Below are 21,826 nucleotides of genomic sequence, written 5' to 3'. Positions count from 1 at the left end.
TTTGTTCGCAAGTTAGTCATTATGTAAGAGGACGTTCAATTTTTAAATACATGAAGAAATCAGTTTTCCAAGTCGAAGCTTTAACAACACAGTAAGACCGATATTCTGTCTAATCATTGATGTAACGATATAAGTTGATGATATCTACTACTAACAGACGACAGACGAAACTACAGATGAGAGTAGTTTGAAATCTCCCGTTCTCCTAGACTTGGATGAGAATAAGAAGCAGCAGCAGCAGCAGCAGCAGCAACAGCATCGACAGCAACAACATCGACGATCCGCAGTAACTGTCGAGGAATCCGTTGTCCCTACGACTGTGATTGTCGACACAGGTACGTGTTCATCAGCTACAGATCATAAAATAAATGCACAACTGTACAAGGATACAATGATACGGAATGCAATATAATTAGATTTACGGCGGAGGCCATCTCGCAATGGCGGTGAACGCAAGGTAGAAAGTCACGTAGAGCAGCCATTATAATTGGCAATATTGCCGAATTCTTCACATTGACATGTATCAATAATGCGTATGTATGTAAACATCATGAGGGTTTCTTACGATTAGATTACAGCGGCTCCTCCGCACTTGCGAACCGTCAGGGCATCAAGCACTTCATTTGTCTCGTTCGGTATTACAATTAAGGGTTGTGTATTACAGGTATAAGAGTATTATTACAACACCCCGAATGAGTGGGTAAATTTTGGGGGGCAATATAGCTCGTCAACCAATTATCCAATCTGATTGGGGTTGTTTGTGCTATTGAAAAGCATGTAGATCGAACTTGATAAAAATTTGTCTTTTTTTTTGTAAGCGTTGTTGTTCCACGATGGTCTTTGTTTGAAAAATCGTGATTATGTCCGTAAAATTGACATCTGATCGTAGAGGCGGCGTGTGGTTCGGTGCAGCCACTTGCGCGTCGTCAACCGCTAAGGAAACGGTGGCAGCAGCAGGCTGCGTCCTGTTTTGACCTGCACCGAGGCTGTCCTGGCGAAGGTGATGGCGACGGCGGCTATGGCAATGGCGGTGAGGGTGAGGGTGAGAATGACGGAAAAGTGATTATGATTCGTGTCCCACGACCGGAAATTGTTGGTCCCTATCCGCATTTGGAACAACTTCATCAAGCTCACATCAGGCCGGTACACAGAGAGCCCTCCCAGAGCGAAAAGGGTTAGTGGGGGGTGGGGGGGCACGGCTACTTGGATTATCATATCAACGAATAATTTCATTATATACACTTTCATCGTACCACCGCACATATACATATTCAGGTACCGTAGACGCACGAGCTGTTTCTGCTATAGTCTTATTTGTACGTACTCACGGGTTCTATGGTAGTGACATCGACAGGAGAAGAGCAGTGTGCGCAATGCGTATTGAGGGTCGAGATTTTGCAATCTCACCCTCCGCTATTTTCACACTTTCACTATATGTAGATATCAAGTTCACTCGTTGGTCAGGGACTGATTTTGTCCGGGTGAAACAGCTGTGGCGCAAGTGTGAATAATCAACCGAGAACTGAGAATGTAATATATCGACCCTCGTATATAATCGCAGGTATCGTGCATTGATCAAAATAACGTTTCGTGAACGCGTCTGCAAATGCTATGTTATCGTAACACCAATGCATCTATATATGTGTATAATTATAAATAGTCTAACGCGATCCCTTTGAAAGAGTGTTCGATATGATTTATCATTTTGCCATATATTGCAAGTTCCGTGATCTGTATACAAGTTGCTATATTTCAGATTACAAGAAATCGGCGTGCGACAGGGAACGAACGAGAATGCGTGACATGAATCGTGCCTTCGAACTATTGAGGTCGAAACTTCCCGTCTGCAAGCCTCCTGGGAAAAAATTATCTAAAATCGAGTCGCTCAGACACGCGATAACGTACATCAGACATCTCCAGAGCCTCCTTGAACCGACGTCGTACAACGCGACTGGTGTGCCGACAAGGTATTTCTACGGAGGGCTGCACCACCACCAGATGCATCAGGATCAATCACCGAGGGGTTGGGAACCGGTAGTTCCGCCCACCTACGCTGAGTTTTATCATCACCACGACTTTCACCCAGCTCCGCCGCCACCCACCCATTATTAAACTGATGATATCCCCCCTCGTACCGAACTGTAACATATATCTCAGGGGGTGCGCAGCATGTATGCACATATATAGGTATGTCCACTACCAATTATACATCCAGACGCATCGACTTGCAGGGTATAACAACGTAATTGCAGTACAACCTTTGAAAGGTGCGCGTGCAAGATATTATACGTGTTAGGTGTGTGTGTGTGCGTGTGGGTGTGCGTGTGCGCGCGCGTGTGTGTGTGTGTATGTGTGAGAGAGAATGGATGGAATATATGGAAAAAATGTTAATCATTGTAATATATTTTCTGAGAGAGAGAGAGAAACATTCTTTTCTTTTCAACAAAGGTTATATGACCTCAGTTATACTATACAGGCATGGTGAATTAAATTAACTCGCAGTTAGCTCGCATTAAAGCGCAGCGGGAGAGCGCAACTCCGAGTCAACCTAACAAGGTGACGACTACCCCTTCATTTTTTGACAAATTTTTTCCCTACCAAGGATTGTTACTGCACGCGGTGGGAAAGATTATACGGTAGTTGATGTGTGCAATTCAATGTTTTTCGTGTTGTAGGCATTCGTTCGTTGTATACTTGTACGCACGTACTGTTATAGTCATAATTGTTATAGATACAATACGTACATACATATATTTACACAGACACACGCGCACGCACGGGCGCACACACACGATAGATATAATGTGCGGTATACTTGCATTTACGACAATTCCTCCGAGTTTCTTCGCGATTCCTTCTCGAAGGGCAAATTCGGTCGATCAAGGCTAGCCAGAGTTCGCGATTCAACGTAAGATATATCCACGGATTGACGCAGCTGTTCAAACTACTCATCAGAGTGAGGATGGCAAATGCAGCACCTGTAACAAAGTTGGTTGGTCTTACGCTCACCCGTATACACAGACATTTGGGTATTACAGGTGTAATTGCACTACTGAAGCCTGAGCTGACTATACATATATATATATTAGGGTGTACCAAGTTTATAAAATTTTCCTTTCCTTGGGCACATGGCTTAAATGTTAGGTTTTGCTTGTAAAAAAGCCTCAGAAACACTGAGTTTTGTAGAACATATATATATATACAACAAGGGACCTATATATATATATTATATATATATATATACAGGTCCTTTGTTGATGTTTGACCTCAAATAACTTTTGAAAACGTTCAATTTCCTACAAAAACATGTTTATGAATTTTCTGTACGACGCGTCGTTATCTAGTTATAAAAATCGCAAGGAGCAAGAACCATTTTTGCCATGTTATTCTTATGGAAAGTAGAAAATCGCGATGAAGCACATCTAAATATCAATATTAAAATCTGAAATTTTTATGGTATTTCTTTTTCGTCATCTTGAACAATATTTTCAGTATACCATTAAAAAAAAAATAGTCAATTTTTTTGATACAGTCTAATATATATATACCTATACATACATAAAATGTACCGTCAAAATAAGGTGATGTTGAGGCATTCCGATCCCATGTTACCCAAAGTAAAGATGCGATGAAGGGACTGCTGGAAACAGCGTAGAAGGTAATGACGGCAATCATTTGTCTGATCGAGTTGATTTTTGCACGGGAAATGATTGTCCGTTGACGAAGTAGACCACCGTTCGTATCGTGTGCCTCTCCGACGATTCCGGTATTATTCCATACCACAAAGCATATAGAAGCATAGGTATAGACGAGAACCAGTAGCGGCAGTATAAATATTGATATGCTGTACCTGCGCCGGTAACGGAATTGTTCTATACATTGATTGCCATTTGTCATACGTCACATGAAAGTTTAGATCACCTTGCGATTATCCTTTCCAATCTAATTTATTTTGCCTTTCTGTACGTACACATGTAATTAAGTTACTCATAATTCCAAGTAAAATAGAACTATCAAGTCACACTGGTATGTCGGTTCTATATACCTATACTATGTAATTAAGACAGGTCAACATAAGTTTTTTTTTTCCGAGTTTATATTCAAATGAATAAATTTTGATTCGATACATCGTATAATAAGCAAGATCTTCGCTTATTACTTATAAATTTCCCTATTGTCTTTTTTATGTCGATAAATAAGTCTTTGAGTTTCCGGTAGATATATAGTATACGTAATAATTAGCAGAAGTTTGAAACGAAAAGCACACTTCTTCTATTATAAAACTGTTTTTCCTCTTTTTATAGTTACGCGGAAGAAATCAAAATTTGACATCTGTAACCCAGACTGAAAATTCGCGTTGACCGGTGTAATGCCTGTATGTTTGTAATATAACATGTCTGCATATATGTATTGTGAGTATCTATAATAGAGGGAGATTATTGAAAACCCACCATGTTACGTAAGCCCGTTCCCCGGATGGCGGGTCAAAGGTAGCCCAGCAGTCCCAAATATGCGGCGAGGCCTCTTGGTACGAAAAAACAATCAACTGCCGAATGATAGTATAATTAACGGAAAAAGTTTCATGAAATGGTTTATAGCACATTTTAGTCGTTGATAGAACAACAACTTAGATTTCTTTTTCTTTTTTTTCTTCCTTCATTGAAACCAGTCGAAGCAGATGCAACAGGTTGGAAAAAGATATACCGTGTGACGTCAGCTATATTACTGGTGCACACACACGCACGCACGCAAAGGTATTATCTATGAACGTGCGCGTGCGTGCGTCAATTGTTCGCACTTGACAGAAAGGTTTTAAATATGAATGATCTTGTTGCGATGTTTTCCGAACAATTATATCACTCGATCATGCATGTTATACCTGCGGTGTGCAGAATGCCAAGGATAAAGACCATGCAAGGCAAACGGTAATTTTCGACCTCCTGGACGTAAAGCTGGAATAGGTGAGCGGATGGCAAACTGCTTGATATCTATCCAGTGCCGTCGCCGTCAAAATGTACGAGCTCAGGTAAGGGCCGAGCGGTTGACCGAACTTGACTAATTTGCAAAGAATCGGCCCACCTTGAAACCTGTAACGATCCACCTCATAGTAGGTATACATATAAGATAAAAACGCGTTGTGTGAATCGACGCCGTGCAATTTATATTGTGCGTTATACCTGAAAGTAATCTCCCAAGCGAGCTGAGGGAATACGTTTAGAATTGCCGTCAAGACGTCCGCTACGCTAAGATGTAGGATAAAGAAGTGCATTCTCGTCAAGTTCTTCTTGGGAGCATCGTATTTCCTGAGATAAAGGGCGAGCAGCACCAAAGAATTTCCAGCCACGGCCGCAACGAACATCGCAGCGAGTGTCGCGATTTCCCAACTTGCCAAATACTCATCTCGCGGATCATCCTTCTCGTTAGTATTTTCAATTGTCCCATTTAAGCCGGTCGTCATTAATTCGATAATGCTCGAGTTTTCACTCGTAAGATTTTGCATCACCAACTCGCCAGCCCTTGAGCCTACGAATTGAATTGCTTGTAAACAGCTTGTTTTCCGCGATCAGTTATATAGGTATGTATTATAATAATGCTGACGGCAATAATACGAATAATGATTCTTCTTAACGAACGATCGACGTTTCTTATTACTTTTCAAATATACTATAGGTAAGTTGATCGCGTTAGTTATGCACTCGGGTATGTAAGGTAGTCGATAGAACGCGAGTTTCGTTGTTCAGTTGTGAGAGATCACTCAAACATATTGTGGACTTCGCTGTTTTCAGAAAAAAATTCCATTGTTTATCCGCATCTGCGTTGCAAATTCTTTCTTCCGCCATACATCCAGCTTGACCCCTAAAGTTAATTATACATGCGCGAATGCTTTTTCTCGCACGTGTACGCGGACGTATAATCCGGCAGGTACGTGTTCACAGCTGTGTGTTCGCCATCTTTCGGAATTCGGCTGCCATTGTATTTGTGACATTCATTACACCAACGCAAAGTGAAACGAAATATCGTCAACTATATAATTACATAATTTATATGATTCATAAGTTCGCATGGACACACTATTTGTATAATATAATTTCGACGCGTCGGAAGAATAAAATATGTTATCTGACCAAAACACGACTGAAAAACACAATCGCAAGTTACCTGTGCCTTAATTTTGTTGGAAAACACCTTGACGACACTACGGTTCGCTAGATGTTAATTGAAAAATTTTGCAAATGCGCAATGTCCAGTGAAACTTTGATGTTCAGAATCAACGATATTTCGAATTATTTGTACCTAGTAGGCAACTCTGCAGTGAGAGGGAGCTTGTGGATTACGACGACTGCTCCCTCCGAGAACACACAGGGCCCGTTAGACCCTGTTCTCGAGTTTCGATATTACCACTATTTTAGAAGAATTTTTACAAATTTGTACCCACAATATGAAAATTTTTTAGAACGACGATTTTTTCACCAAGTTTCATTTTTTTATAAAAAGCATCAAGAATTTTTTTCGATGATTGTTTTTTATTTCTGAAACGGAATTTCAACTACGAGGATTGATTTTACAACATTTGTGAAATATCTAAGGATTTTTCCAAATCGATGGCATGAGGAGTTCTGAAATGGTCGATGGTGAAAAAAGCACAGGCTCTCACAGACCCAGAATGTACCCGATGATCGAAAAATTCGGTGTGAACTCCGAAGGTTAGTATGCATGTAGAGGAGATGCGGGCCAAGCGGGCACCCCTGAAAATATTTCGTAATTTTTCTTAAACTTGGAAAAACCTTCTAAATTTGTATATTTCAACGACATATCTTGAAAACTAAGGGAGAGGGGGAGCTAAACGGGCACCCCTAAAAAGGGTATAGCCGGGTTTGTATGGGAAATCTGCCCCCGCCGCTGTTTTTATTTGCACTTGGGGGATCGATTTGAGATCGACTAAAAATATTTCAGTTAAATTCGTAGCTCGTTATCTGAAACGATTTTCGAGATTGCGAAAAAAAAACTTTTCGATTTGATTTTTTTTTCAATAGTAAAATTTAAAATTAACGAATGGTGATTTTTCCCCCAATTCTTTGGAGTAAACGGGATCAAAAAACATTTTCATTATAAATCTTGAGTGCAAAGCCGATTTTTAAGAACAGAAATAAAACTATAATAATTTGTTTTACCGTGTTATTTAAAAGCGTCCACCGCTGAACTTCGTCAGAAAATGTCTTCTATACACTCAAGATTTTTTATTTATTTATTTTTTTTTATTCTTTTTTTTTTTCATATAATAAAAACCAATTTTTTCCAAAATCTTGCGTTGAGTCTTTTTTCTACAAGTCTCTTACACATAACTAATCTTGTGTTCAAAGTATTCTTAAGTAAATGCGAAAACAAATTCCAAGCATTTTTCAATTTTCAATAATTTCTAAGAATGTTTTTCGGTGCCTATTTTGCCAACAATTTCCAGGCTTTTCATATAATGGCGTTCAACACTCGGTATCCGTCAGGTTACCGTTTTTCCGTCAAAATTTGGTGATCCATTGATTCAAACCTCTATTTGAAGTGTTTTAATTTCGTAGGGTGCCCGCTTTGCTCGCCCCTCCAGTATATCTATACGTTATTTTAATCAGTTTAAATTTTCAGTAATATTATTCATGCACCAGAAAGCTCTCTGCAATTCGGGCCATGTTTTACATTAGATGCATATTATTCAATATAGATACAGCCCAAATCGCAAGTACAAATTTGATGTACAAAAAGTATTTTTGCAGATTTAAACTGAATAAAAAAAACATTCGTATTAATCGTTGCTATAGCCACACGAGCTCCCTGCTACAGGAAACAACACCACGTGTTACTATACCATGTTACATGTGCACAAGAAAAAAATGTTTTGTTCGTTACACCTGCAAAAATTTGCCTAGCACAAGCTGAAACTATTATATGCATGCGTCAAATCTGACTCGTTTTTTGCTAACGATCGTTCATTTGAAATTGAATACGCGGTACAATTAATATACTCGGGTGAGAAATCAGTCCATTGTTTGTGAAATCGCGGAAGTGTTATCACAGGCTATTCTGTCTGTTATACCGTTCTTAAACGAGTAAATTATATGCACTTGTCGGGTCAGCACTAGGTAATGAATTTTTAAGAACCTGTATACGTGCGGGTTTGTTATACGACTTGGATTTTGGTGCCACGGGTAGCCGTATCGCGTACTTACTATGATCGAAGTACGTCTGAAACCTACAGGTGCTGAACGATTCAACCTTGTGCTGCGTGCCGTAGGATTAAAGCATTTGAGGCGGGGGTTTAGTAAAATTTTAGGGAGGGGGGAGTTATAGTACACCTCTACCACGGTAAACGTGAAATAGATTTAATGTATCAAAAATATTGAATGCTCACCGAGGCTACGGTGCACAAAATTAACTGATATCGAAATCATAAGAACAACCCCCACACCCTGCAGGCTGTAGGTACGCACAAATTTCAACTGTCGAGTTATGAACTACCTAAATATAATTTTTTTTTCTAAATATTGGACACTTATTGTCACGTACTAAATCTGATTCCAGCTATTGGAATAAGCCTGATGATAGTTGTGATTCCGGAAGTAAAATTACGCGAGCTGCAAAATAATTGTTGTCTCTCGTATCACCTATGTATTAGATCAAAATGTCGAACTGTGTATCTATTAACTCTGTATAAGAAAGTTGAATTGTGACTATACCTATATAACGCAATCTTTTCACGCCAAGAAAGTCAGTGTCGAAAAAGCAGACGTACAAATTCGGTTCCAGCGTTTTCCAAAATCGTTCGAAATTTTGTTTTTCCAAAATGGAAACGGGTTTACATTAGACGTTTTTAATTCAAAAAATTATTTCGTCTTAGAATCGATTTCCAAGAGCCGTTGCCGAATGATCGAACTCTCAGGAGTTCATTAACAGCTGCGAAAATATACAAAAATTTCCCCGTTTCTCGAAAATTTAAGGGAGCTATTTTTCTTTCGTACACCGCTGTTCAACATGTGCGACCCTTTTTACACCGAGAAACACGCTCTTTGAGCACATTACAATCTTTATGCTTTTATGATATTACAATATCTCATGCCTCCATAGACCATTGAACGAACCAAAAATTAATGATAATGTGACCCAATAAAAAGGTAAAGTAGGCCGCCGTGCGTTGGAGTGGTTTGAGATATTGATAGCATGTGTAATTCATATTTTAAGCGTATAATAATAGTTATAAAGTATAGTTTGATTAACAAAATACACAAACTAACGAAAAACGGTAGGTACACTCAATGATTCACTCCTGCAATATTTATATGGTGATATGATATTTCGTTTGTTGAGCCGCATTGGGAGGTGTAGTAGTAGGGTGTAGTCTCAGAGGCAAATCCCAGATCATAGTTTCAATGTCAAGGATTGACGGACCTCGCCAGTCGCTGGACTTCTCGTCGGGCATTTCGACAGGTTTAGCAGTGGTAACAAATTCAAAGTGTAGCCTCCACTTGAGCGTGACCAAGTCTGTGGTGAAATCAGGGGTGACGTGAAGAGGAATGGGTAACACCAGCTGTGAGTATTTCAGTCCCAAGCAGACCTCGTGATGTTTGTTGTAGCTAACGAGCGCAGGCGAGGTTCGCGCACGTCTGTAACCTTCGGCGACATGTTCTTCGGACTGTAGAGCCACAGAAACCTGGGCGCAGGACACGGTGGCTCTTGAGAAGTCAAAAGTTCCTACTATGTCCTCCCCGAGTTTGTAGGAATTCTTGAACAAGCAAAATCTAACGACACGACCACGACTGTTTGTTACATTATAGAAATTGGGACTGCGACGTGCCGTGATGTTCTAGAAAGTATAAAAACACCACACAAATCAATCAAAGTTCAAAGATATCAAGAGGTCAGATATGAATCCTGAAGAATAACAACTCTTGGACTACCTGTAAAGTTTGCATGGCCACATCTAACGGTGTGTCCCTCTGCTGTGTTTCCATAAATGGGTTATTGGGACTGAGATCGACGCTGTCGTTGCACGGTGCAATATCAGGTAGTTCTGCAATTTTTATGTAAGACGAATTCAATTTGCACATTTGAAAACTAGATTATCCCTTCCGAATATAACTTACCGCTCAACGAAAGGACTCTAAACGGAACTCGTAGTAGTTTTATGGCAGAATTCACCCGCTGTGTGCCGATTGTAATTTTATAGGAATATTTAACTGCCTGGCCTCTGTAAGAGGGTGGAGCATCGCTCGGAATTCTCTCCCGGTATACATCTCGAATTAAATGACCGTGAATGAGTTATCTCGTTTTCAAGCACAGCCCTAATAATTGAATATTAAGTAAGAATTACATAATACATACAAGTCTCGCTTTCCCCTGGCGATAGTCTGAGATCACAGAACAATATCTTTGGTTTTGTATTCAAAACAACGTGTCCATTGTCCTGCTGCCAAGGAGCAAATGTAGTGTCTAAAGGACAATATATCGAATGTAACAGTTTTAAGGCTGGTTCACCCAGTTTATTATTTTCGTTTCAAATACCTGCATTTATAGCTGCTGATTGGGTAGAATTTAGTTTTTCTGACAGCACCGCTTTACCGTTTGTAGAGCATTGGCAATGTACCTGTGCGCTCGCCCATGCTAGACTTTCAAACACGTCACTGGAAGCAAAGGAAAAATATGATTTTTGGGGAGTTCGGCCTTTTTCGGGAATATGCCTATGGACATATACACATACGAATACACTGTACAAACCTGTGGCTCTGGGATATCTGATGATTAGGGTTTGTAGGGTTACCGAAGGTGATGCAGCACTCGATCAACTCGCCGGAAAAATATGCAGGTCCTTTGACTAATTTAGCCGTGATATCGATCATCTTTGACAAGTTGAGACGAAACGATCATTGGCCTACTGGCGTTTATTGCGTGTAATATCGTTCCGTTTAGTTAATGTACGCATAACTACATACGTACAACGTGTACGGAAACTTAAGAAAATGGAGAAAGTAGAACAGTTTGGATCATGCCTTAGATCACCTTAGATGGCTTAGATGCGAAGTAGCATGTATGCAATCTGTGGACCAATCGGTAACGACGTTATTACCATTTGATCTAGAGGACGAGACAACGAAATATAATAGCCTTATATAAAGCACCCGCGACAAAAGCTGTCTTTTGCTCTTTGCAGTCTCTCTAGAACGAAATCCCTCTTGAATTATAACTCTGACAGATTCCAGGCTGCGGGAAGATCGACCAGTCGACAGGGTCGACAGACACGCGCAGGAATGTCGGCTGCTTTGGAAATTGGAAACTAGCCGACATTGGCTAATTCCGTTACAACCTACCGATGATGCGCACACCGATGAATCGCTTCGTGCAGCTTCGTGTCAAAAAAATTGACGTATGCGCACTCGTGTGATCAGCTCATAAACTTAAAACTTTACAATCCACGCATACGTCAGTAGTGAGCATTGAGTAGGTACTAGTAGGTACGAAAAGCTGGAAACCAGAGGCCGACGAAATGGTGACGATAACAAGATGAATGAATCAGTTTTCGTGGTTTTCGTCAAGTTTAGTTAAAAAAGTGGATAAAGAAGGTGTACACGCACACGTCTTATAAGCGAAATATCAGTGTAACGGGAGCTGTGGAAAAGAGAAAAATGTGGTCATTTTTCTCCCGGGATCCCACCAAAGATTTTCCCTACGAGATTGGAGAGCCAGTCTTCGGTTTCGAGGGAAAGAGCTTGTGGACACTTCACAGAGCAAAGAGGAAGGTAGCCTTATTTAACATAACCTAGCCATCTTCCTTCAACACTGTAGACAAAAACCACCAGGTCCTTTAGAACTCTAGGTAGAGTCTGAATTTGGCTGATAGCGTGCGAAAGGAAAACGGGGTTCTGCCCCAGTGTTTGCATGTAACACGGCCAACACGGCTCGGACTCGTGTTTGCGAAGTTGTCAATGCTGCCAGCTATTTCTCTGTCTTGCTGAACGCGAGCAGTTCGTGGCAGTTCTTTGTCTGACACGGATAGGCTTCTTTGGAGTTGTTTATATTTATTTATGTATTTATAAATTTTACGGACAGAAAGTCCTGTCACGTATGGATTTGAAAACAAATGCAGCATAGGCGGACTAGCCAAGTCAAAATGTATAACAAAATCTATATAGATATAACAAAAATGTAATACGAGGTGAGAACTGAGTGATCGAGTTCCATGATACTTTTAGAGTAATTTCACAGTTTTCTCATTTAAACGGTTCATTTAAAAGGTGGCTTATTCCAATTTCAATTAATTGTAAGTGTGTTATAATATAATTATTTACCTTTAGCCGTTGGATCCTCTCGATATGTATGTACTAGGATTTTTAATAGGACAGTCAATATCCCTTACTGCGCAAAATGACTCTGCAAGTGTTGACATATGCGGATACATTAGCGTTTCTTGTTGTGATTCAATGCGTCTTCTTACAGGGAAATAACATTGGCGAAGATGTTTCTGTTTTTGTCTTTGAAGCAAAAAATGGAGGTGACGCGGATCTAGAAATCGCCAGAGCAGCTGTAAAAAGGTTGAAGACTCTGAGACATCCTAGCATATTGACCTACCTGGATAACCTCGAGGTATGGTATTAAGCCAAGATGGCACTACATCAACCTTGATCCATTAACATAGATTACTCAAACTTCCCTATCTTCATCGCAGACAGAAAAGACTATATACCTGGCAACGGAGAGGGTCGAGCCACTGCAGTCGCGCCTGCACGGAAACAATCTACCCGAGGGACAGCAACGTGACTTGTACCTTTCGTGGGGAATTTTTCAAATCACTGTAAGTTGAAGAGATTTGAGATTTAGTATTGTCTAGATCTCTCTCCGTCGTCGGGCATTGAGAGCAGAACATCTTGCGTTACTCTGCAAATGATAATTACGCTTACGCAAAGTGCTTGTTGTCATTTTACCTATAAAAAGAGTGCAGTGACTTAAGTCTTTTGGCAATAATGGATTAGTGGTAACTAATGGAGTAAAAAATGAAGCATTGCAAAAGTTGTGACATGGTCTCGGCATCGGAGTAACGCCCAAAACGAGTTGTTGATCCAGACTTTTGTTCCACGAGTCGTGATCAAAAGATTCAAGCATAGCAAATAGAAGAATCTCCGCTTATAATGATTTTATTTGTGTTTGAATAGCGTGCTCTCAGTTTTCTGAATAACGACGGCAATCTCAGACACAACAACATCAATCTCTGGTCGGTTTTTGTAAATGTGGAAAGTGGTGAATGGAAGCTGGGGGGAGTGGAGTACACGACAGGGGTAATGGTAAACTATACCCCGTTGCCCACAGCCCTACGTGTCTACCAACCTCCCGAAGCTACAGAAACCTATAATCCTCAGTCAAAATGGTGATGAAACTTATTTACTTACCTATTACTTGGTCTTTATAGGAGACATTGAAATGCCGATATAACAAATTACTGTATCTACCAAAGCAAATTGTACCGGCAGTGGCGATAGGTGATAGATAACACATTCTGTTTCTTGGGCCACCACCACGGCAGGGATCACAGGATAGCTAGGGCCCAGTTTGCACACGACGATGTGTTTATTTCAATTACAATGCATTCTTGTACAATTCTCATTAGCTTTGTCCGATTGTCCAAATTTTTTGAAGACTGTGTGCCCTGAATATTTGGTTATACCTGATATACAGGATATGTGAAATCATTCCATATGTTCTTGTACACTTTGGTATTCAAACCAGACGCTAGTATGAAAATGCTGTATTCTAACACCTTATAAAACACCGGGCAAGCATATTTACAATGCTACTCTGGTGCTGCTTGCTAAATATACCAAGCTTGTTTGTTTGAAACTTCACTACAATCACACCCTTTAAATGGCAGTTCAATTGACGCGTGGGGACTTGGCTGCCTTATATGGGAGTCATTCAACGGCCCGCTCAACAGGCCTGCTGATCTGAAGACCAAAACGAATCAGGTATAAATCAACGCAAAGTACCGTTGTAATGAAGTTACATCCAAGACTGTATCTATGTTTTGCCATCTAGATTTTAATTTGAAATCTTTAGATACCCAAACAACTATTGGCTGTGTATCGAGAGCTCTCGAGTCACAGTGCAGATGCGCGACCCAATCCAGCCGATGTGATAGCAAGGTGTCGAAGCAACGGGGGCTATTTTAAGAATGACTTGGTCGATGCGCTCTTATTCTTGGAAGAAATCCAGATGAAAGAGAAGGGTGAGAAAGGTAGATTCTTCACACAACTAGCCTCAAAGCTGGAAAGTTTTCCCGATGGAGTCGGGAGGTATAAAATTTTACCCCAACTCCTGGCGGCATTTGATTTTGGAGATGCCGGAAGTGCGGTTCTACCACCGTTGCTGCAACTTGGCCGTAAATTACCCGATGCTGAGTATCAGCGTCGCGTTGTGCCCTGTGTTGTGAAACTATTCGCATCAAACGACAGAGCCACGCGTTTGCGACTCTTGCAGCATCTAGAGCGATTCGTGAACCATCTCCAACCTTCCACGGTCAATGAGGCGATTTTCCCACAGGTTCTTATTGAATGTATATACAGCAGTGCCTGAACGACTATGATATGATAACAGATTTGAGAGAGTTGTTGTTCGGCCCATAGAGTGACTTCTGTATTCCCAATTACAACACGACACTCTTAAATCTTTAGGGAAGATTGATATTCGTGTTACAGAATTGTTCAATTTACAGATTGCTCGTGGTTTTCTAGACACAAACCCTGCTGTCAGGGAACATACTATCAAGTCGATAGTTCATCTCGCCCCCAAGCTAGATTATAACAACCTTAACGTGGAAACACTTAGACATTTTGCCAGACTTCAATCAAAAGACGACCAAGGTGGAATCCGGACAAACACCACTGTATGCCTTGGAAAAATTGCTCAGCATCTGCACCCTCAAATCAGACAAAAAGTAGGTCCTGGAAATGAGGTCAACAAGTAGTTGCAGATCTCCTAAATTCTTATAAAGATTTGGATACATTATACTTGTATACTTGGGATGCTCATTCCTTACAACACTCGTATGGAATCTACAAGTGTGAGTATAATCCCTGGGTTTTCCTTGAAGGCCGTATCGGCGGATTTCTCTCTTGCTCTGACAATGAGTGTAGTTTGTGCCTTCTCTGATATCTGACCTTTTGGTGAGGAAGAGTTGTTTCAATACAAATTTGAGATAAGACCAGTTATATGTGTGCTTGTGAATCCTCTACGAGCAGTAAGGAATGATCGATTGTATTTGTTGGTTATCATTCCTACACCTTTACCACTGTTTCAAGGTACTCATAGGTGCTTTTGTCAGAGGTACCAGGGATTCGTTTGCTCCTGCACGCAGCGCAAGTATATTGGCACTAGCTGCGACTCAACAATATTTCCTTTTACAAGAAGTTGCAAACCGAATACTCCCAGCTCTCTGCCCGCTTGCTACCGACTTGGACAAAGGCGTAAGAGAAAATGCTTTCCGTACAATTCGGGGATTTCTTTCAAAGCTCGAACGAGTATCCGAGGATCCTGGACTTCGCGAATCTATGGGTAAATATTGACACTGGCAAACAAGCTTGAGATGTATACCGGCAAAAATGTTTCAGAAGCGGACGTCAACACGGCAACGCCGAGTTTGAGCAATGCTGCAGCTACGTGGGCAGGGTGGGCAGTTACCGCAGTTACAGCAAAGTTCTATCGCAGCCAATCTGACACACCAAAGTCATCCAACTCGCAGGCATCAAGAATTTTGCTTAGTAAACCAGCTTCGCTCGGTTTGTTCCATTACATTATGCGTTTGCTAAACTCAAAGCTCATTATTACAAGAGAGCGATATAAATACATGTTATATTTATAATAAATACGGAATGAGCTTTATGTGGGTACGCTCACGAAATGGGAGTGCCGAGGAGAAATAATCTTTATTCTCAAACGTATGGCACAGAGCAAGCTAGCAGTTCCCAGAGTAGTGCGAGTACCACGACGACGACCAGTAGCGCGACTAGCATGACTTCACTGGACCACGATCAGGATCAAGATCCCCAGAGTACTGGAAATACAAATTCGGACTGCGAATGGGATTGTTGGGAGGCAGACAACTGGGGTGACATGGAACAGCAGTCTGTAACCACACCAAATGTCACAGCATCTATGGCTAAGTCTCAGTCTTCTTCCGTTGCATCCAAGGTTCACGACCCTCAGTGGGAGAACCTCGAGGAAGAACCGGTCAGTAGTTTGAGAATATTTCTTGAGAGTGCGTGTGATATGATTTACTTGCTATCTGTTCAACAACGGACGTTCAGATTGTAAGTACCAATGAAAAAGACAAGCTGCTTCGATAACTGCTGTACTGACAGTGTCTGCCTGTGTACAGTGCCGACTAATGCAGGTTCCTTGCCCTCGATTTTGTTATGATCTTGTGCGTCATACAGACTTCAATTATTTACCATCTCTTCTCGGTGAAATCCCAAGGGAAATCGACGTAAGGACTATTGTAGCATCTGTGTTACAGGAGGAGGATAGTCAGGCGGATGACAAGGGTGGATATGACGGAAGTGGACAAGAAGGCTGGGAAGACTCTGAATTTCAGCCGATTGAAGAATTCCCGTCGATTGAACAGTCTGGTGAGATATTTGAAAATTTCAGCAATTGCGAAATCGCCAATCATTTCCAACATCGTTACTTAGTGTATTATGTGTCTAGTTGCCTTCAATAGACAATGTTATTTGACAATGACTATAACTTATCTGGAATAGGGACATCCAGAGATTGCGTGTGACTCGCACGTCGTATTGAATCTGTATTATTCATTTACCCTGTGTGTACTTATAGACACGTATACACGTGAAATTTTTCAGCAAGTAATGCCAAGCTCGAGGAAGCAAAAAAAAAACGGGAGGAACGAAAGTTGGCACGTCAGCGTCAGATGGAAGCTAAAAGAGCAGCCAGGATCCAAGGAAATAGCGCGCCTAAGAAAATTTAGTATCATTGACTCAATGCCGAGAAATTGGAAACAATCGCAGTGTCATCATGACCATTACCAAGTTATAAATAACGTACATTGCACACTCATAAGATTATTAATAATCATATTGTTTGATCTATTCCTGCTGCGAATGTCGGTTTTGCTATTATTACTATAAAAAATGGTATTATGTGATCTGGAATGGTTAACCAAACAGTTTTGTACTTGTCAAGAGAGAAGTATTCATGTAACAAAAACTTTTCGATACGTTGTGCCTGCGTCTTTTTATACCTTTTTATACCTTTACTTCCCACGTCACAAATAGATGTCTAAAACCAAAGTTCATTAGTGTACATCCCTGTGTGCGTGTGAAGAAATGGTTGTTATAGAAACTCTAGAGAAATAGATTCGCAATTTTTAAGACAAACTATAATGAGTCTGACTGTGCTAGAAGAGAGGGCTCTGGTCGTGCGATTCTTTCACCAATCACAAACACCATTCGATTTTTGTCCGACACCATGAAATTAGTCAACGTCGTGCCGAACTTTGTAAACAAAAATCTGCTGGGTAGATTTATGATTCTCAATGTAGGAAATACCTTAAATTTATAAGATGTTCCACGGTTCCATATAGAATGCCGTTATCAGGACAGGGATAGTGTTTACGTAAAATATCCATACATAGATTCTGTGTGCCATATTAGACATATTAGGTATGAGCAACTTGATTCAATACAAGGCAGGTGATTGCTAAAAACTTGGAGATCATAGTATACGAAATATGAATATTTATGAAATTAGTCTTTCTATACAATTGCTCGCAGCTTGTACTCATACAACTAAATTGTAATGTGTTTGTTTGCGCGCGCGCGCACGTGTGTGTGTGTGTGTGTGTGTGTGTGTGTGTGTGTTCTCTTCATGACGAAATTTCATGTGATATTACGATAAAGATTAAAACTAATTATTGGAGCCTGGGCGAGCTTGCCTTTTTCACTTTCAGCGTAATGCGTAAAAAATAAATAGTAACGTTTTATAGGTAAAATGCATGCACGAATTTACGTGGCTGATGCCGAATAACGCATATGTATTTACATAATTATTATGTATATGTATATGCATTATAATGTAGTATGTGAGATATAGCGTATCAAACTTGTTTCATAGTTTTTTTCGAAGACAGGGGGAAGAAGGAGCACAATTTTTTAGGCTCTGTTGTTTTGTTTCACAGTTTAAGGCACACTCCACGCTCGTCACTACTGAATCTTCGTTCTCTGCGACTGTACTAGTATAAGTATAAATATAATTTGCTGATGAATGGATGCCTTGAAGTAACTAAATCTATAATTTTCTCTAAATCTAATATTAATATTCTAGGTATAGGTAATATCTGTACTGTACATAAATTTCTGTCATTTTCACCATTTACCGCTCACAAACATGTACTTTGAGAAATGTTTCGTTTTCATGATAAGGACGACAGTAATAATAATAATAATAATAATAATAATAATAACAATAATGATAATAGTATTCTAGTAATTGTAATAGTCGTAGTAGTATGAATGATAATGATAATAATAACAACGCCAATCAAAGGTAATAACAAAATAGTGCTTAGAGGAAGATGCAGATGACATAAGGTCAAATAACTGTTTTCCTGCGGTATTTTCATTGTACGACAACATTTTAACACAACGCTGAAACTGTTTTTGAACAAGCGTTTTTCTACTTTAGTATTAGACTTCGTAGACATAGGAGAGAGCAGATTTGGAATTTGTTTAACGATAGATACGTTTGAGAACTGCTTCGTTGCATACAAGCGAACGCCTTCATGCAAATTTGTACATTTACCAAGTTTATGTACTGAATGAAGCAAATTCAGGGCGTGAGAATGTAGCGTAACAATTAATTTGTTAGTACCAAAACTTGGAACTGCTACCATTCAATTAATGCATGACAGAATTACCGAATGCACATTTTTTTCTTTTTTTTACACCATTAGGTATAGACCACCGAATGCACATTTGTGAACTGAAGTTGCGAAGAACGGCCGCAGGCAGGGTGCCCTCGTCTTAACGAAACTGCGAAGTAAAGCTTCATCGCATTCCAATTTCTGCAGGTTTTGCAAACGTTACTCATTTATTCTTGTGCTTGTTATTTAAGCGAAATAGTTCTATCAAACCCAAGAATTGATTGTGCTCTGAAACTTTCATACGGACCGCAAGTCATCAGGTAAAACCTAGCCGGTGAGTAGTACATGTAGGCAGGTTTAAAATAAGAACAAGAAAAAAAACGGAGAGCACTTACAAATTACGTTGTTGTTGCACAGGCAGTGTTGATACGCAGTGATTCAGTTCCATTTGCGAATATAAGGCACCAGCTCACCATGTTCTGAGACTCAACTTGCGTGCTTTGATAGGTTCAGGGGCATATCTGAAACAATCGTAGACATGTCAGAAATTGAGTGTCACACATCTAATCGACGATTGCTAAAGCTCTTCTGGTTTTGTTCCAGAGGTGAACAATTACGAACACACTGGTGATAAGCACAACTACATCTGTAAACTAACTAAACTAAACGGAACAATATTAGAGGTTGTACAATTGCTAAGAACAATATCAAAACATTCGGCTGTTCGCGGAACGAGTAGAAATCTGCACCTGAAGGTGATAGCGTTTCTTCCCCGTAGTCTTTGTAGTGATGAACGTTCGATAGTGGTGGCCGGGTTGGAGATGGTGCGTAGAGAGGCATAGGCGGCTGATAGTGGACAGGTGGCGGGTAGTGGATCCATGCTGGAGCTCGGTAAGGCCCAGGTGGCAGCATGGATACCCCGTACATGGGATGGTTGATCTGTGTAGCCCCCCCTGGTGCCACGTAACTGTCCATACGCACCCTGGGGTAGGTGTGGCTCAAGGAATACTTGAAGACCTGCTTATCTTCAGGCCTGAGTAAGGTTCGCAAGAAACCTGGCTCTGCACTGGGCTTATCTTCTCCCAAAATACTGGTTATACTATAAGATGACAGTTGCTTGGGAGAGGAGGGATGCGCCGCGATGGTGGGCGCCTGAGCAGCTGCTCGCCGTTTCGAAGCGTGATCACCCAATGTAACTCGTTCCAGTTCTCGCAATATTCTTTTACGAGGTGATACTACGTTGGGATCCAAAAGACGGGCCAACCTATCCACAACGATTGCTAAAGTTTTGCCAGGCAGAGTACCATTCATCTTACGGGTCACCTTTGAAACGACGGCAATGGTATCCGTGTCCAAAGTTAGGGATACAGGATCGTGGGGATTTCTCCGTTTTTTGGCTAACAGCCGTGGGTGTACGGGAAATCGGTTCTTCGGACATCTACGATAGTAGAAATTCAGCTGGGAAGATATGCCACGCCTGGGTACTGCTTGCTTCCAACAATGATCTCGTTGCCAGGGGCTCGATTGTACCGACGAATTGTCATCTGACACTGCAAAGCAACACCATTATCAGTCATAAAAGACGACAGAGGTTAGACAGAATTTTTTGTACTTTTGAATCCTGAATGGTGAAAATGATTAAAGAAATTGCTCCGATTGAACAGTATGAACCTTACCGCTGAGAGACGTCGAGCTTTCGTGCCTATGGGGTGTAGTGCTGGCCGGGGGCCAAAACGTCTTTTTAGGCACAGGGAACCATGTGGTACGTTCCCCATCCCTCCTGTGCGACAGTTCCAATATAAACTTTCCATCCTTAAAGAATTTGAGGCGTCCCCCGGGTGTTGGAAGTAGATGATTTTCTAGGCAAACCTGCCCACGACGATTTTGCTGAGGACAAGAATTCTTTCCGTTTTTTTTTGTGAGGGTTGGGTGGAGGGTCGCAGAATCGCGCGAGCACATTTCTGCTACATCCCTCACGTGACCCGTGACCCGAGCGTGACATTCTGCTTGCTCCTCCCGCATCCTGACTCACCGCCGCTACCAACCATCCTGCCGCTCAGCCTTCCATGGCACTGTCTGGCTAATTGTAGCCACACTCGGTCCGTTCGTCCTTCCACCTTTGATTCGCAAATGGCCAGGCCGAGCCTGGCAACAAGGTGGACTTAGTCCGAGACACAAGACAGGTAGTATGTCGTCGATGAAGAGAGTGCGAGGCGAGCTCTCGACTTTCCAGAGTATCTCCCCGGTCCGATTGTTGACAGTCTTGTCTATCCAACCCCCCACCCCCCCCCGCCCCCGCCCCGCCACCACCGAGCTGCCAATGTAAATTCAGGGTCAACACTATCGGTCGTCGTTCGGCATCGAGCGTCGCGTACCTGTGCCCTGTTCCGTCGTATCCGAAGGGTTAGCCGGTACGTTTCGTTTCCCCTCGGTGTCAAACAATGATCGAGATGCAGCAGCAGCAGCAGCCCACGAGACAACAGTCGTCCGCCCACGCATCTGCCCGCCCGTCCACTGTGCTCGCTCGCTGGTGGGTACCTTCGTGGTTGGTTCGTTGGTTCGTTCGTTCGTTCGTCGTTCGTTCTTGCACACACGCACGTCTCTTGCCGTGTATCACACGGTCTGACCCACCCCCCCCCGCCGCCGGCGCCTTCGCCAGCCGATCTCTCGGTTCTTCTCTCTCGCTCTACGCCCCTCGCCGCTGCCGCTGCCGCCCTTCCGCCGTCGACGTCTCACGATCAGACGCACTTGCCTGCTCGTGCGAACTCTCTCGCTCCCCTGCCACGGTATACAGCTATTTATTTTCTTCTGGCACAGCGGTCGTGCACAACACACGACTCTGACGTGTGTGTATCGTTTGCACAGACATTCCCGTACGAGTAAGAAAAAAAAACCCGACACTGTCCGAGAAAATGTGTTACG

At 41.6% G+C, this 21,826-nt stretch overlaps 4 protein-coding genes across 5 annotated transcripts; 1 reads left to right on the top strand and 3 right to left on the bottom strand.

The window, feature by feature from the left end:
• Window positions 1–69: 69 nt before the first annotated feature.
• Window positions 70–5,734, bottom strand: LOC124414036 (cephalotocin receptor 1-like). 2 transcript variants are annotated; one of them, XM_046894910.1, is made up of 6 exons: window positions 5,178–5,515; window positions 4,880–5,087; window positions 4,452–4,546; window positions 3,570–3,850; window positions 2,820–2,978; window positions 70–350 (listed from the first exon to the last, which is right to left on the bottom strand). In XM_046894910.1, exons 1-6 carry the CDS (start codon window positions 5,498–5,500, stop codon window positions 151–153), a joined length of 1,266 nt encoding a protein of 421 aa, XP_046750866.1. In that variant the 5' UTR covers window positions 5,501–5,515; the 3' UTR covers window positions 70–150. The 2 variants fall into 2 exon arrangements, with proteins under 2 accessions (XP_046750866.1, XP_046750867.1); XM_046894911.1 differs by lacking the exon at window positions 70–350 and adding an exon at window positions 5,653–5,734 and having other exon boundaries at window positions 2,524–2,978; window positions 5,178–5,523.
• Window positions 5,735–9,199: 3,465 nt separating this feature from the next.
• On the bottom strand, window positions 9,200–11,221 carry LOC124414039 (RAB6A-GEF complex partner protein 2). Its single transcript, XM_046894915.1, has 7 exons — window positions 11,151–11,221; window positions 10,759–10,880; window positions 10,546–10,664; window positions 10,366–10,473; window positions 10,128–10,277; window positions 9,942–10,054; window positions 9,200–9,847 (listed from the first exon to the last, which is right to left on the bottom strand). The coding sequence occupies exons 2-7, from the start codon at window positions 10,878–10,880 to the stop codon at window positions 9,320–9,322; spliced, it is 1,140 nt and encodes a 379-aa protein (XP_046750871.1). The 5' UTR covers window positions 11,151–11,221; the 3' UTR covers window positions 9,200–9,319.
• A 355-nt stretch (window positions 11,222–11,576) lies between these two features.
• Window positions 11,577–18,962, top strand: LOC124414029 (N-terminal kinase-like protein). Its single transcript, XM_046894899.1, has 12 exons — window positions 11,577–11,777; window positions 12,475–12,621; window positions 12,704–12,829; window positions 13,188–13,399; window positions 13,901–13,994; window positions 14,086–14,568; window positions 14,741–14,962; window positions 15,327–15,579; window positions 15,636–15,803; window positions 15,974–16,254; window positions 16,541–16,652; window positions 16,887–18,962. The coding sequence occupies exons 1-12, from the start codon at window positions 11,664–11,666 to the stop codon at window positions 17,009–17,011; spliced, it is 2,337 nt and encodes a 778-aa protein (XP_046750855.1). The 5' UTR covers window positions 11,577–11,663; the 3' UTR covers window positions 17,012–18,962.
• A 203-nt stretch (window positions 18,963–19,165) lies between these two features.
• LOC124414038 lies at window positions 19,166–21,453 on the bottom strand. The gene is made up of 3 exons (XM_046894914.1): window positions 20,581–21,453; window positions 19,654–20,454; window positions 19,166–19,425 (listed from the first exon to the last, which is right to left on the bottom strand). The coding sequence occupies exons 1-3, from the start codon at window positions 20,924–20,926 to the stop codon at window positions 19,391–19,393; spliced, it is 1,182 nt and encodes a 393-aa protein (XP_046750870.1). The 5' UTR covers window positions 20,927–21,453; the 3' UTR covers window positions 19,166–19,390.
• Between the last annotated feature and the right edge of the window lie 373 nt (window positions 21,454–21,826).

The sequence above is a fragment of the Diprion similis genome, chromosome 13 (genome assembly GCF_021155765.1).
Source record: "Diprion similis isolate iyDipSimi1 chromosome 13, iyDipSimi1.1, whole genome shotgun sequence".
Classification (NCBI taxonomy): domain Eukaryota; kingdom Metazoa; phylum Arthropoda; class Insecta; order Hymenoptera; family Diprionidae; genus Diprion; species Diprion similis.
Note: the sequence above shows the minus strand (reverse complement) of the source record. Positions and strands in the feature narration are given on the sequence as shown.